The sequence below is a fragment of the Solanum dulcamara genome, chromosome 12 (assembly GCF_947179165.1).
Source record: "Solanum dulcamara chromosome 12, daSolDulc1.2, whole genome shotgun sequence".
In the NCBI taxonomy this organism is placed as follows: domain Eukaryota; kingdom Viridiplantae; phylum Streptophyta; class Magnoliopsida; order Solanales; family Solanaceae; genus Solanum; species Solanum dulcamara.
Genome location: NC_077248.1, coordinates 4,595,914 through 4,611,389, shown reverse-complemented (window position 1 = coordinate 4,611,389; position 15,476 = coordinate 4,595,914). Strand labels below are relative to the sequence as shown.

Below are 15,476 nucleotides of genomic sequence, written 5' to 3'. Positions count from 1 at the left end.
TCTTAAAAATTGAAATATAATAAATAATAATGAACAGAGAAAATAATATCAAAAGCAATTTGACTCTCGAAAATTTAAACGTAACAGATAAAAGTGAACGTAGCTTTTCCTATCGCTTTGTTACTATAGAATTTGGATGTTTTCTATGTATCTCCATATTAATTAAGTGAAAATTCATAGTACTAACTCATAATTAATTAAAAACAAGTAGCAACTGCAGCGCGCAAATTGATGCACGAGAATAATGAAGTTATTAATCTTATAAACTATAGATTCTATTAAATATATAAAATGTGTAGTATGTCAGTATTTTGAACATGTTAAATATTAAATGTTGAGTTACTTGATTTTATACTTTTTTTATGCACAGTAAAATATACAATGTTTTATAAGTAGTAATTAATTTTTACATAACATTCATCATACTATCCACTTTATTCAAAAAAAGAATTTACATTATAATTCTGGCATAACTAGTTGAACCAACAAAAATTGAAAATAAAAGTTTTCATGCGATTTTAACCTCAACTAAGAAATTGTTAGTTGAGAACAAGATTAAAAAAAAAAAGTAAAAATGTAGTAAATTTTACTGCCACGTCCGATTAATGACCTTACGCGCGCTCCTTGACTGGAATTCAATTTCTTCCATTGGGACCCACTTTCCGATCTGTACCCAACTCTGAAAGCACTGCATCGATCTCATCGGCGGCCCAGGATTCCGATCTCCGGCCTGATGTGAACCGCATCATCCCTCCTAAACCGCTTGAATCGGAAACCGAAACCGGTTCAACACTCACCGGAACTTTACGAACCTTTTCGACTACCAAAGCGTTGCTATTTCTCGGCGGAACTGGCTCTAGCTCTTCTGGTATGGAATCATGCGTTCTCTCAATACTAGCCTTCACCGGTTTAATGTGACGCCGACCGAACCCGAACATTGAAAGTACTCGTGCATAAAATCCGATTTTACGTTTAGGTGCTCTGCTGCTTTTTGATCTCTCGAGTGATATTTCACATTTTTGTGCTGCTTCACATGATTTCCGGCGACCTTTCTTCGATCTCACTCTTCCCATACACGATACCTTCGGTGACACCGGTTCAGGAGCGGAAACCGCTTTCAATGCCGATTCAGACCGTTTCGTCGGGAAAAAACGTATATTCACTGGTTTACATGTTTTCCGCTTCGAATCAACGGAGCTACTCTTCGGTAATCCGAAAAAAGTAGTTTTAGTTTTCAATGTCAATGGAAGTCGTTGTGAGCTCGAATTCAAACTCGGATGCAAATTTGGAGTCACATTCGTTCCGTGTGAACTGTTACCTTTCGCAGATTCCTTACGCTCTAGAAAGGCATTTCTATCAAACCAATCGAGTTCGGCATCTTTTGAAAGGCAGAATGATTCCGGCGGGAAATCCGGCGGAAGTTCCTTTTCGTCGTCCGGAATATCATTTTTGACGCCGGCGGCTTTCGCCAGAGTTTCACATACAATTTTCCGGTCATTACTTCCACCGGAATTGGTAGGAACTAGTGATTCCAAATCAACTTGAGTCATTATCGAGAAAGAGAGAGAGAGAGTAGTACTGTTGAAAGTAAAATTCCAAAACTCTGAGGCGATTTGAGTCTGTGGATTGAAAATTGCTTAGTGGAATATCCTTAAAAAGGACTCGCAGATAATAACTGTATTTGAAGAAGGTAAAAATCTACCACGTTTATACTAAAATAAAATTATAGTACTAATTTACTAGAGTTAAAAGTTAAACAAAAAATAAAGTTAGTGATAAGGTATGTATATATTTTATTTTTCTCAAATTTTACTTATGAAATTATACTAATATGTTATTGTTGTAATACATGTCCCATCCGAAATTCTCCATCTGACCCGTAATAAGTTGATTATATAAAAAGTGACTTTAATAACATTTATCTAAAAGAATACTATTGTTATTCATTTTTCCTAGATGAAAAAACAGATAATTATACTCTTGATTATGGGTGTTCATGGGATCGGTTTAAATTGATTATTGGTCAAAATTAAAATCAAATTAGTTAATCAATTTTAAAATTATTAAAATTAAATTAAATCAAATAAAATATATATTCATCGATTTGGTTATTCGATTATTAATTATACACAATAATAAAAAATACGATTCATTCAAAAGAGAAAAAAGGACAATAATTCATTCAAAAATAAATAAATTATTTTCAAGCCATTTTGAATCTGATAATTCTTATATCAGAACATTAATTATGTTTAACTTCCTGCTTATATTGTTAGCTAATTCAATGTACAAAACAACATAAACTTACTGAATAATGCACAAGCTAATGATATAGTTGTACAAATAAAAGACGCATTATACCTTACTATTTTAAATAAGTTTGTTGCATTTTATGCAAAAAAATGGTCATACAAAATAATATATATGTATATATAATTTTTAAAAATATATATATATATATAATTTGTCGGTTCGATTATTTCTTTAATTTTTTGTACAAAATTAAAACCAAATCAAATATTATCAATTCGTAAAATTATAAAACCAAACCAAATCAAATAAAAGATCAATTTAATTTGATATTTTCAATTTGAATTAATTTTTACTCAAACCATGAACGTCTTAGATATATTAACTAATTTTTACATCACATTTCATTTGTGACATTGGACTCTAAAGTTGCTTCACTTAGAACTAGTTTTGTTAAAACGGTATACAACTATACATTAATAGTCTAGAGAATTACTCCGTAGTAATTTTTTTGTAATATACATTAATTAGTGACCATAATACATTACACTGCAACTAGCATATATATATATATATATATATATATATATATATATATATATATATATATAACTCAAAATTATTTATTTATTTTAATTGCAGCAACAATTTACAAACAATAATCCATTTAATAATTGAAAGATTGATGGGATCCCAACACCAACTAAGCAATGTTTAATTATTTAAATTAATAATGAGTTGTTTTTAGTCATATTCGATGAGGACAGACTTAAGAGTACCAAATTGTGTGACCAATTGATCGTATTTCATATGACAACAATGCACGTGCCAACCCATGGACCCTTGTTTGAAAGTAATTTGGAGTGGAATCTAAAATACCTCGCGATTTAAATCGAATATATTTTTTATTAAAAAGTGATATATATATATATTTTTTTTTTTTTTTTATCGTATAAATAATATTGCATATCTTTTTTTCTTTTATAAAATGAATTGTGATCCTCAACTAAAAGAACATAAGTTTCATTCTCGACATTGCAAATTCTTTTGTTACCTTTTTTATGATGCGGCTCATTTTGGTTATATCAGTCAATTTACTAAAATAAAAAACACATCCACTAAATAATTTCATTATTACTAATCTAATATTATAATTAAATTTATAACTCCTTAATTTCAAATCAAACGACTCAAAGTGTCTTAGCCCCTAATTCCAATTACCTACTATTGTTGGTCAAGTGGATATTCTCACCTCTTTATTGACTTTGTAATACGAAAAAAATTAATACTTATATGGATAGTAAAGACCGGAGACTGAAGACTTGAGAATTAAATAATGGCCTCATTAACATAATTTCCAAAAAAAAAATAGATCTTTTTATATGATCTTGGTAATTTTTACGTTTTAATATGATATTAGATTCATATTTATCCCAATCATGATTCGTCAATGTTGGATCTCTATGTTAAATTATTCACCCTTTTGATGTTTAGTCTTGAATATGTAAGGTGTGTTGAGTCTCACATAGATGGAATGAAAATAAATTGGTCTTTTTATTTGATTTTGAACAATTCTCACCTTTTGAATTAACTTTTGTGATTAAATTAGATTTAAAATGCATTTTTTTAACATATTGATTTTAATAAACCTTTAATTTTGAATGTGAAAAGCTCATTTTAAATTAGAGGCAGTCAAAACAGGAAATCGACAATTTGAGATTGTTTTAACTTTTTATATTGTACAATCTTACTTTCATTAAATGTTCAATTGGAGTAAAAGTTCCAAATTTTTTTCCCAAATTTAATTGGCGTATTGACCTTACTAATTATTTTCCAATAATTCTTTTTTATGGTCTTGGTTTGGATGGTTCCAAACAACAAACAATAGATCCCAATGGTAAAATCGATTTTCATACTTAGTAATTCTCACTAAAATTTAGCTAAAATCTCAATTCATTATGAATTTGGTTAGTCTTTCCTTTTTTTTCAATAGGTCTAATATATTACAATGAAGTGTACCATTTATTCAATCAGTAACAATTCAAAAAGATTAGTATGGGGCAATATTGTTTGGGCTCAGTATCCATTGACTTAATTAGTTGGATTCGCTTAAAGCACACAATTTATCCATCTAAAGTGTTCAATAAATACGATAAATGATCCGATGTAGTCACTTTTTTTTCAAGATAACAAGCATGTTATTCTCTACCTCAAAATAGTGGATGATATAATACTCAAGTGCAAAATTATGTCATATCTGCTGATTTTTCTTAACCATCACTCCCATAAATGAATCAAGTTCGATAACAATCCATTAGTAGTCGTTAACAAGATCCATTTTCATGACCCAACAATACTTTGGTTGGGTAGAAAAAGACATTGGGGAATGTTGATTGGTAGTGCTAGAAGATGAAAAGTAGCAATATTATACAGAGTGCGGATTTCTTAAAATGGACCAAAGCTCAACATTCAATTCATACCTCTACCAAGATTGAAAATTGGAAATGTCCTCATTTTTTTTCAGTATTATTGAATCATACAAATAGTATGGACACGATGGTGAGAAACGTTAAACACAATCTTAAAGTTATTCTTGATGTTATTAGATTTGAGTGCTACATAATTAGTACCTATGACATAAAAAAAATAGATATATTCCAGACGATACAATGATTGATAGATGAAAACAAGGGATTGAAATTGAATTATGACAATTTTTATGCATAAAAAATTTCTATAATCTTAGCAAGAATCGAAGAATTTTGTGAAAATGAATCAATGAATCGGATATTGTTTCAAAAAATTCTGTCAAGAAAGGATGGATTGGAATTTAGTCTATTCCTTGAAAATTGTGGCTGATCCTAGTGACCTAAAATGACCAAAGCTCAATATGTTGTTGTATATTTATCTTATGCTAAAAATTATAGCTATATAATTCACACCTCTTAATTTTCATACAGTTTATAACCTCCAAATGTTGTTGTATATTTATCTTATGCTAAAAATTATAGCTATATAATTCACCCTTCTTAATTTTCATACAGTTTATAACCTTCAAATGTTTGGTTTGTAAGTTATTTTCAACTAATTTCATTTAGGTATTTGAATTATGGTTTGCTTTAAATAAATATCACAAGTTCCTATTAGACATTGTAGATTTCAAGTTTTTAAAAAAAATTGCGCTAGTTCTCAAATGCTTATTACATAAATAAGTTCACCACATAAAATTTGTCATTTCTTTTTATTATGCATATCATTGTCAATTGGAACAAACATGAGGCTTTACGACTTATTGATCCTAATTTGTATAGTTAAAGGAGGCCGGTGACCTAATTTAAGTGGTTAACTTATCTATGTAATGAACCTTTGAGAAAATTCACAGTCTTTCTTAAAAAATTAAATCGAAAGTGTTTTATTGACTATTATCAAGGGCGAAATGTTTTGTTCTAATAAGGATGAAGAATCGGAGGTTTAAGAAAAAATGAATCAAAAGCAGGATGGATTTAAAATATGGGTGACTTTTATTTAATTCTAAATTTAAAACGTGAAAAATTATAATAGGTCACATACTATTTAAAGAGAAAAATTTGAGCTAGATTCAGAATTTGTTTGAGAGGTATCCTTAAGTCAAAAATTAGAGGTTAAGGATATTTTTATATCTAAAAGTTGAAGGACGTTATTGTGTCATTTTTCATACATTAGGATACCTTTGGCTCGTTTCTGTTGTATAAATTAATTTAAGATCGTTATATGAACTCCATAGACTTCAAATTCTAAATCCCCTTATATACATGATGACAACATATTGAATTATGTTATACAAGTACAACTTGGATACTAATAAAGTTTTTGTTTTAAGCCTGACAAAATTTTGTAATATTGATTCATCAGTTAATTTTTACTTTAAAAAATATTGAAATTTGCAGGGGGAAAAAGAGTGCAAAATCTTTATTTAAAAAAGAAAAGAAAAGAAAGATTATTTCTTTTTTTTAATAGTAAAAATATTTCAGATCTTGAATTAAATTATTCAAATCTTCATATTTTAGATAAAATTTTCTATGCAACAAGATCTAAGATAATGTATTACACACACATGGCTAACTTATTAACTTGACATAATCCAAATAACATTATTGCTATCAGATTTTTGTTCTAAACTTAATAACACTATACCTTATAAAAATATTTATACAATACACAATAAGTACACGAATAAAATACACAAATGATAATTCGTTTTGAATAAGTTTTTGACCAAATCAACACTTGTTGATTCTAACTTTCTAAAAATTTCATTGTCCAAACACATTTGTAAGAAAAAAAAAAATCCAACAAAATGATTTTTTTCCAAAACAGATAAATCTGCAATTAACTTTTAGTTCCTAATTTTATAGTAACAATATCAATTTCTTCTTTTTAATATGATTTTTTAGGTTCACTATATCTCTATTTGTTTTTAAAAATTATAATAACAATCTCAATTTTATCTTTTGCTATTTTATTGGTTAATTCTATCTCTATTTTTTCTTTAATAAATTTGTGTTCTGAGTCCTATATTTTGTTATTATGTTGGTTGGCTATTTGTTTCTAAATTTTATAACAATATCAATTTACTTTTAGCTATTCTTTTGGTTGCAATTTGTTTCTAAATTTTAAAAACAATATCAATTTACTTTTAGCTATTCTTTTGGTTGACTCCCTCTCTATTTTTTCTTTATAAATACTCTTCACATTCTTTCTAACTTTTTCATTGGAGTTCTTAAGAAAATGTTTTCTCCGCCTTTTCTAATGATATATTTTCTACTAAATTTTTTTTTCAATAATGAGATTTATGGTTCACACAAAAAATTTAGAAAGTTGAGTCTACAAGTATTGATTTAGTTAAAAATTTAGTCAGAACTAGTTATCATTTTCAACCTCCTAAATATTGGATCAATGGTATGTTTTTCTCTAATCTCTCATTTGTTCATTTACAATTATAAACACAAAATTTTGTTTGAGACTGCTGGATTATTTTGAATATTTTATTTTGTGTCTCAAATTGATATTTATTTTATATGCATGAACAATTATATATATATATATATATGGGGGGGAGGGGGGGGGGGGGGATTTAATAGTATAGCGTATGAGTTTATGTAAAAATAAAAGTTGAATGAGCCTTATTATTTTAGCTATCCTTTTTTTTTTTTTGAAACACAATTTTCCTGAAATATGGAATAGTGATTACAAGAGAATATTTTCATCATGTTATGTAATTAAAAAATAATAATTTATAGTATTACAAAGTCTACATCTTGAATGTACTCACTCTATATTTTTTCGAAGAGAGAATTCAGTATGTAAATTTAATAGTTCAATATTTAAAGTTTTTATTATTTTTTCAAATTTAAAGTTATAAAATTTTAAAAAATTCACTCACACGTGTGTGAAAAATTATTAAAATTTTAAAAATTAAACTCGGTAAATATAAACTATATCTGCCCGTGTGCTTTTGGCTGCTAGTTCTTATTTTGTTGTCTATATCTTTTTATTTGTTTGTTTTATTTTAGTTTTTTTCACATAATAAAATACATATAGTGATATAATACATGCTTGATTCTTATTCGTGTTACATCAATAAATATATGAGAAAATGTGCCATAACAAACATGGTTATCACAAACAATAGTTAAATAATTTTTATTTTAATCATGATAGTAGTATTGTTTGGTATAACTGATGCTAAGAAATATTTACCTACTCTTCAATAATCATGAACATAATATATATACAACTTACCGCACTTTGTGATTAATTAGTAATTTGATCTCTTCGAATGAAGCTACTATTTGACTCAGAAAGCAACATCAATAGAGCAATCTGCTTTTATAGAGAAGCTCAATTTACTACTAATAACATGAAAACTAATTTAGGGATTCTCTAATCAGAGATTTAGAATTTTTCTTTTTAATAAGTTAACCAGAGATCTAGAGTTTGAAGCGGGAAAAATGGAGAAATCCCCCGTAGGAGCGCCTCCTATTAAATGGGTACCAGATATAAAATGGTTATTGGCTTATAGCGGAAAAACAAAGACAACTTTGATTTTTCTCTTTCGCCCTACAATGGAGGTAGAGAGGTTTTTTCCGATAGACCATCAACTCAAGCGAAAGCATATTAAAACAGATCATACTAGAGATAAAATGAAGAGGAAAATAAATTGTGTGATCGAAACAAACCATGGCTTGAAACCATTGCATTTGACTAGCAGCACTTACATTTTAAGAGTTTTAATTCGAGTGATTTTAACATGCTCTTCACTTAAAGAAACCGGGCAATAACTAGAGTAAAATCAATTAAACTAACCTTTAGTGTCCATAACTTCATAAACTCCTGGTGCTGAAGATGGCAATCTATAATAGTCATCAAGCCTTCTAATTCATGCTCAGAGAAGTACCTTCTAGCCAAAGTCAAAACATAGTGCTTTAAAGTCCTTTGCTTTGCTTCCACATTGACACGAATCTATAAACGAAAACAAGTGATTTACCATGCAGTTGAATGTACGTATACTCTGACTCGAGGGACCAGAATATTTACATTGTCACACCACAAGCTACCAGAGATGATGTATGTAAGATGTTGAAATGCAAGGGAGGAGGCTCACTATAATCACAATGTTGCCAATCTACCTATACACATTTTCAAATAAAGTTAACGGTTAACAATTACGAGCACACATAAAATGAAAATTTGAGCATACAGAAATTTACTGAACGCTCAAATTACACTAACCTCAGGCTTCCCATGAATACAGAAAATTTGAGCATTTTTCTGGTTCTAGATTAGCAGCTAATAAGCTTCTAAAATTAGTAATCTCAGAGGAAAGAAACAAATATAACATCCTTTTACCAGTCATTGCTCTTGTGTAAATCCTTCTACCAGAAGTTTTATCGCAACCATATAACCTTTCAGTCATCTACATTTTGATCCAAATCAATTCCAAGGACCATACAGTTTGACTGCAGTTCTACCCACCCAGAGAAATAAAAACAAGAACAAATTTGACGCAAGCAGCACACAATAGTTGGGGAGATAAATATATGAGTATAAAGCATAAAAACTTCCAAATTCTAACTCCTCTTGCTACAATCAACTTTTGAAACTGGCATGACATAATTAATAAGATACAAATGACATGGGTCGATAACCATAAGACAAAACGATTTCTTCACATATGTTCAAGAGTTACCCGATACATGTGCTACCGGGAGGTAACAGGTACCTCGTGGAATTAATCAAGGTAAACAAAACCAAAAACCCAACAATGTATCTTACATCTTGCAATGGTGGTTCTGGCAAGCGTACGAGCTAGTAAAGCACTTTTCCTCAGAGCAAAAACACATCATCAAACAAAAAACAAAAAACAAAAGAGCTGAATCTTACTTTGGAGATGGGTCGACTAGGATTGAAGATTTACTATCACTGGAACAATTCAACCTCATTTTACAAAAATCACGTTGCATAGACGAATATTTCAAGGTAATCATCAAAAAGAAAAAAGAATTCTCAAGTAAGACCAACACAATTCTCCCCATACCAGAAATGTAGTTCTCAGTAGTGTACCTGATAATTATTCACTACTGGTTGATGAAGATCTTGAAACCACAATTTTGCATATAATCAACTTGTGCTTCCTGGATATTCATAGCTGACTGCACGACGGATTCGTTGCACCACTTTACCTCAATGGACTTCAAAGAAGGTTTGTCTTCGAAATGTGAAGGGATTTCCTCGAGACGTTTGCAACCAAACAAAACCAAACGCTCGAGGCAAGGGAAAGCATCGTCGGAGACATTCCATTTGTCAAACCAATAACAATGTACTATTTTCAACACCTTAAGTTGAGGGAAAGAGTACTCAATATCATTGCTCACTTTCCATTCCTTATTGTAAAACTCAATGGACTTCAGTTTTAGTACCTCCAAGTTGGGAAGCATTGCAATATTTGATTCGTCAGGACCGCCCAATTTGGCATAGCATAGTGTCAACTTTTTGAGATATGATGGGAAGATGTATGCATCTCTTCCGAATGGAAGCCTTCGGGAGTAAATCTTTACAGTCTCTAGCTTTGTCAGCAAATTCAAGACAGGGAACGATTTGGAATAATCATTCAATGAACATTTCAGTTTCCGGAGATTAGGTGCTTTTCTCAACATCAATTCCATATCCTCAGCCTGAGAAAAACGTAGAAAGGAAAGAGTTTCACACCCATGAAACTTTGAGGGGTTATTGACAAGTAATTCCTCTGCAACATGTGAAGTGAAATAAGTTTCGAAGTATGTCTGAAGATGTCTCAATTTATCTATCTTCAAAAGTGCAATAGGCAGTGAAAAACTTCTTCCAGATGATCTAAGTATCAGCGTCTCAAGGTTCACAAGATTGGCTATGGATGAGGTAACTATATCACAAGTCATTGTTGCGGCAAAATACCTCAAGTAAGGTAACTCAGTTGGGATAGAATCAATATAGATGAACTCCAAATCCAACACTTTTACAAACTTGAAGTTGCGAAAAAAGTGTGAGGCATGGTAAATTGCAACGCGACTTTTTTCATTTCTGTAAAATACAGAGCCAACAAGTGAGCAAGACGAACTCCATGCCTCGTGCTTCCCACCATAAATGGACATGCGACGTTGAGCAAGCTGCTTGTCAGAATAAATACAAGAAGAAGGATTCGCATTTTGATTCCTGTGAAGATATAAAATAAACTGTAAGATAACTTGACTTCTCTATTTGTATGAAAAAATAAAGTATCATTGCTTGGCGTATTACCTGTTTATCCATAGTAGAAGATTCTCCTTGCTAGCTCTTTCCTTGCAGAAATCAAGCAATAGGTCATGGATCTTACATGTTTTGACCTTACCAGTAGAACTCCTCTTAACATCCGTCACTACATTTCTTCCAATAAGATTCTCCAAGTAACATTCTGCTGTATCTTCTAAATTCTCGTCTTTGCAACTTTTTATGAATCCTTCTGATATCCATAACCGTGTTAACTTTAAAACATTAATCTCTTCATCCTCTAGAAATGCTCCAAAATAAAGAAAGCAAAGTCGGAGATGATAAGGTAAATGCTGATAACTTTTCTCTATAATGTCGTTTGAATCATTGTGAATGTGCGGACCTAATTCTGCAGCCACTTGTCTCCAACAGTGTTCTTTCTTCTCCGTCTTCGCGAGAATACCTGCCACCAGAACAACTGAAAGAGGCAGCCTTCCACATTTCTTTGCTATTTCTTTCCCAACTTCAGTGAGATGTGGAGAGAAGCTTTCTTTACCAAACACTTTCTTTTCAAGTAACTTCCAACTTTCATCTTCCTTAAACATACGAAGCTGAAGAGGATCACTAACAGATTTTGCATAAACGGCAACTTCATGATCTCGCGTGGTGAGAATAATTCGACTACCATTATTAGAATCATAAAAACAAGAACTCAAATCATCCCACGCAGTAGTTTCCCATATGTCATCAACAAGGATAAGATATCTCTTGGGCAACAAAACTTTACGTAGCCTATCTGCTACATCAGCATCACTAGGCGGTCTAGGAAAATCAGGGATATGACCAATAGCATCACGCAGAATGGCTAGTAACAAGTCCTTACGAGTATACACTTGAGACACACAGCACTGTGCACGAATATCGAAGTGAGATTTTACAAGCTCATCAAAATAAAGTTTGTTGGCCAAAGTCGTCTTACCTAGTCCAGGCATTCCGACAATTGAGACGACGTCTAGCTCTTTGGATCCTTTGATTAGCTTTTCTTTTAATGCTCCCATCACATCCTCAAAGCCTACAATTTCTTGATTCATCATTGGAGTCGTCGCCAATTGTGTTGATGCATGAGCAGTGGCAGTAGTATCATGTAGTACTATGCCAAACTCAACCATTTTCTTTTCCTGAATCTGCATTATCTCTGTCTTGATATGTATAATCTCCTCTATGATGTCTATGAACCAAAGCACAAGACACCAGTCGGGAACTTCTTTGCTTATACAGGCATCAACCACGAATTCTACCTCATATGCTTTTCCAATCAATAATGTAGCACAATCTTGAAGTCTTTCATGCTTATTGTGTCGCTCTTCTGCAACATCCTTGAGAAAAAGTTGCACGCTCTGAAGTTCGTCCTGAATTCTTTGAAGGTGATTCTTGACAAAATCAAGTGAATTTGAGTAACGGCCTTGGAACTCCTTCAGGTTGTTTAAAAGAAAATCGACATAGCCTAGTCCATGAATCCTTGGCAAATTAGATTGGAAGGCCTTCCGTATGATGAGGTAGATCACTGCCCTGATATGCTGAATGTTGCTTGGAAAATCAAGAACTGATGCTTCATTCATTTCCTCAAAAGTCACATCTTCCTTCTCCTTCTCGTTATCATATAACGAGTAAACGAGAAGTCCAACATCAACAATTATAGTGTCTATATCTTGAATATGAAATATAAGATCTTCCATTGGCAGAGGAATGAGATTGGATCTCAGGAGGTTCATCATCTCCTGAAGGGTTGCCATTTGATCTTTTAAAGCAACTATTCGACTTGGGGTACTAGTAGTTGATATCTCTTCCAGATTGTGTAGGAGACTCTTTACAAAGCTAGCCTCACAATCAGCTACATACTCAATTGGGATAACGGGATACCATCGTGATTGTGTTGACTTCAAAGCTTGAAGAACCTCAACATAGATCTTGCGGATGCATGGTTGAATGGGCTTAATTCTCATTCGCAGGAGTTCAGATAGCAAAATATTCATTTCATCTAAAGCTGAGTCTTGATCTCCATTGGCATGGCATGGAAAATACAACCAAGGAATCATCGCTGCGTGGCCAGCCAAAACTAAAACATGAGTGAAGAAATCATGTTGGCTTTGAGTCTCTATGCATCTGTTTGAAACAAAGCATACAAAAGTTGTCAGTAAATTCAACTCCTTTAACACCTCTTCTATTTGTGATGAATGCAAATCAGAAATCTTCATTATATCACTGAGATTCACCACCACACTGTCGATGAATTCCGTTACAAATATGGGATTAGCAACAACTCCACGCTTCTTGGATGAAAGTTGAAATGATATTTCCGGAACCAAGTATTCAGCTCTAATTTCCAACTTCGTAGTCCAAATCTTGTTTTGCACTTGAGAGAACATGAGATCAAAATCTGGACCAACGTGCTCGAGCCTGTACACATGATTTCCAACGTCTCCTGCAGCCTCCTGAAACAGAACTTGCACTTTCTGTATGACCTCTAGCATGTAACTTTCATGTATGAAGTTCTGCAGACTGAGTAAAATATCAAGGAATTTGAACTCCCTTTTAAGGAAATCGATTCGATCTTTCAAAGTCTCCAGCAAGAGTGAACCCCTTTCATCTTCAATCTGTTGCAAAAGATCAAGAGGATGATAATTCTCTGAAGACATTATAGTTCTTTTTTAGAATTTTGTTTTCAGAGATTAATTGTTTCCAACTTTCATTTATACAATTACACAAACACTTAAGTTGCTTCAATTATAAAATTAGATAACCTTTGTTATTTAGAGTATAAATTAATACTATCAAGGACAGATTTCATTAATTATCATATTACAGGGTTATTAATAGATCTACATGAAATAATATAACATCAAAGTGGATCTATAAGAACATTAATTAGAAGAATGAGGATACATTTCTGCATTAACAATCAACTTGCATATTGATAGAACAAGAAATAGTAAAAGAGCAGCCCGGTGCACTTAAGCTCCCGCTAATGCGCAGGTCCAAAAACAATCTCTATGTCGATACAAAAATATAAATTAGTATCAAAATCTTCATGACTCACTTCTTGATTTTTATATTTTAGTTATTTCCACCACTTGTTGATTATTATAAGCTTTGTTGTTGTATAGAATTTCGCAACGCATGTTCTTTTGGGTCTCCAAAAGCCAATCCAATAAAATTCATGTGCAAGTTGTTTTTTTAATACTAGGAAATTCACCAATAGTGAACTAATGTTATGTGCCCACTGCACTTTGTAGGGGGGCCCAACTAATTTTAATTGGACCAACATTATATTAGTAAATAAAAAATAAAAAATCCCCTTTAAAAAGTCAAAAAATGATTCTTTTTTGTATTATTATATAACATAATGGTAATTATATTATTGCAACTAAATAACTATCATAAAATTCTTTATTTGTTATAGTGACACTACTTCTAAAGTCATAGAAGAACTAAAACAAGGTAATGATTGAATTGTAAACCAGATTATATAAATTTATTCGAAAATGATAATGTAAATTTTCTTATTGTTTTAGATTGTTGAAAATTCAAATTTGACAACTAGACGCATCGAAAGGTGAAATGTGGAGATTGTCGATAGATCAGACGTGACTCAGCAAAGGCAATATCGATTTCTGCACACTAGTCCATCCGATAAAGTTATTCATGTATCTCGAAGGGCCGCATTTGTGATGTTAGCTCACTCGATTATAAAGTTATAAGACTAGAAATATTCTGATGGCCGATCAAGATTAATCCAAAAGTGTAATGAAGAACCTGAAATCCTCTCTAGCGATTACGTAATCCCACACGTAAAAACAATATGCGAATATGAATTATGAGGGCACAATTAATACAAAAAGTTTCTTAGATTTTAGCTTTAAAAACATCATTTTTCCTCAATTGTAGAATTGTAACCAATCGTAATTTCATAATTATGCATTGATTATAATTATTCTCAAGTTTTGTAACTAAAGCTCTCAAGTTTACTGAATATATTCTTGCTTTTATGATAATGTTGTTGGACAACTACGGCAAAAAATAGATTTATAATATTTGTAACTCATACCTCAGTAATTGTTTTACTGTTCAATATTACTTTCGTTCGTCACTTTAGTTATTTTTAACAAGCAATTTTAACATTAACAATCCTATTAGTTAAATCGTTATAATTTGTGTGTCCTTGAACCATATATATTGACAAATTCAATTGTTATTCTAAACACGTTCTCAGAGGCAACTCTTGTTATTGACTTGTGAATGAAGAATCCTATGGAAGGTTCTTTATTTTAATGAAATTTCTGCAGTGATACTTTCCAAGAATCAGGTACACAATTTCGTACTGATCATTACCTTTATTATATTATGCACAAGTTAAGCAAGGCATCATCAATATATAAACGAGTGAAGTCAAAATCACAAAGAATATT

General features: G+C 31.5%; 2 protein-coding genes across 2 annotated transcripts; both read right to left on the bottom strand.

The window, feature by feature from the left end:
* Nucleotides 1-413: 413 nt before the first annotated feature.
* On the bottom strand, nucleotides 414-1,638 carry LOC129876339 (uncharacterized). Its single transcript, XM_055951749.1, has one exon. It carries the CDS (start codon nucleotides 1,548-1,550, stop codon nucleotides 636-638), a length of 915 nt encoding a protein of 304 aa, XP_055807724.1. The 5' UTR covers nucleotides 1,551-1,638; the 3' UTR covers nucleotides 414-635.
* A 6,834-nt stretch (nucleotides 1,639-8,472) lies between these two features.
* LOC129877744 (late blight resistance protein R1-A-like) lies at nucleotides 8,473-13,760 on the bottom strand. The gene is made up of 3 exons (XM_055953272.1): nucleotides 11,062-13,760; nucleotides 9,853-10,977; nucleotides 8,473-8,751 (listed from the first exon to the last, which is right to left on the bottom strand). The coding sequence occupies exons 1-2, from the start codon at nucleotides 13,704-13,706 to the stop codon at nucleotides 9,867-9,869; spliced, it is 3,756 nt and encodes a 1,251-aa protein (XP_055809247.1). The 5' UTR covers nucleotides 13,707-13,760; the 3' UTR covers nucleotides 8,473-8,751; nucleotides 9,853-9,866.
* Between the last annotated feature and the right edge of the window lie 1,716 nt (nucleotides 13,761-15,476).

Excerpts from the sequence above, each read along its gene's own strand:
- LOC129876339 (XM_055951749.1), bottom strand. The coding sequence starts at position 1,550 with ATGACTCAAGTTGATTTGGAATCACTAGTTCCTACCAATTCCGGTGGA.
- LOC129877744 (XM_055953272.1), bottom strand. The coding sequence starts at position 13,706 with ATGTCTTCAGAGAATTATCATCCTCTTGATCTTTTGCAACAGATTGAA. Across the intron at positions 10,978-11,061 it reads CTTCTACTATGGATAAACAG|GAATCAAAATGCGAATCCTT; the intron begins GTAATACGCCAA and ends ATATCTTCACAG.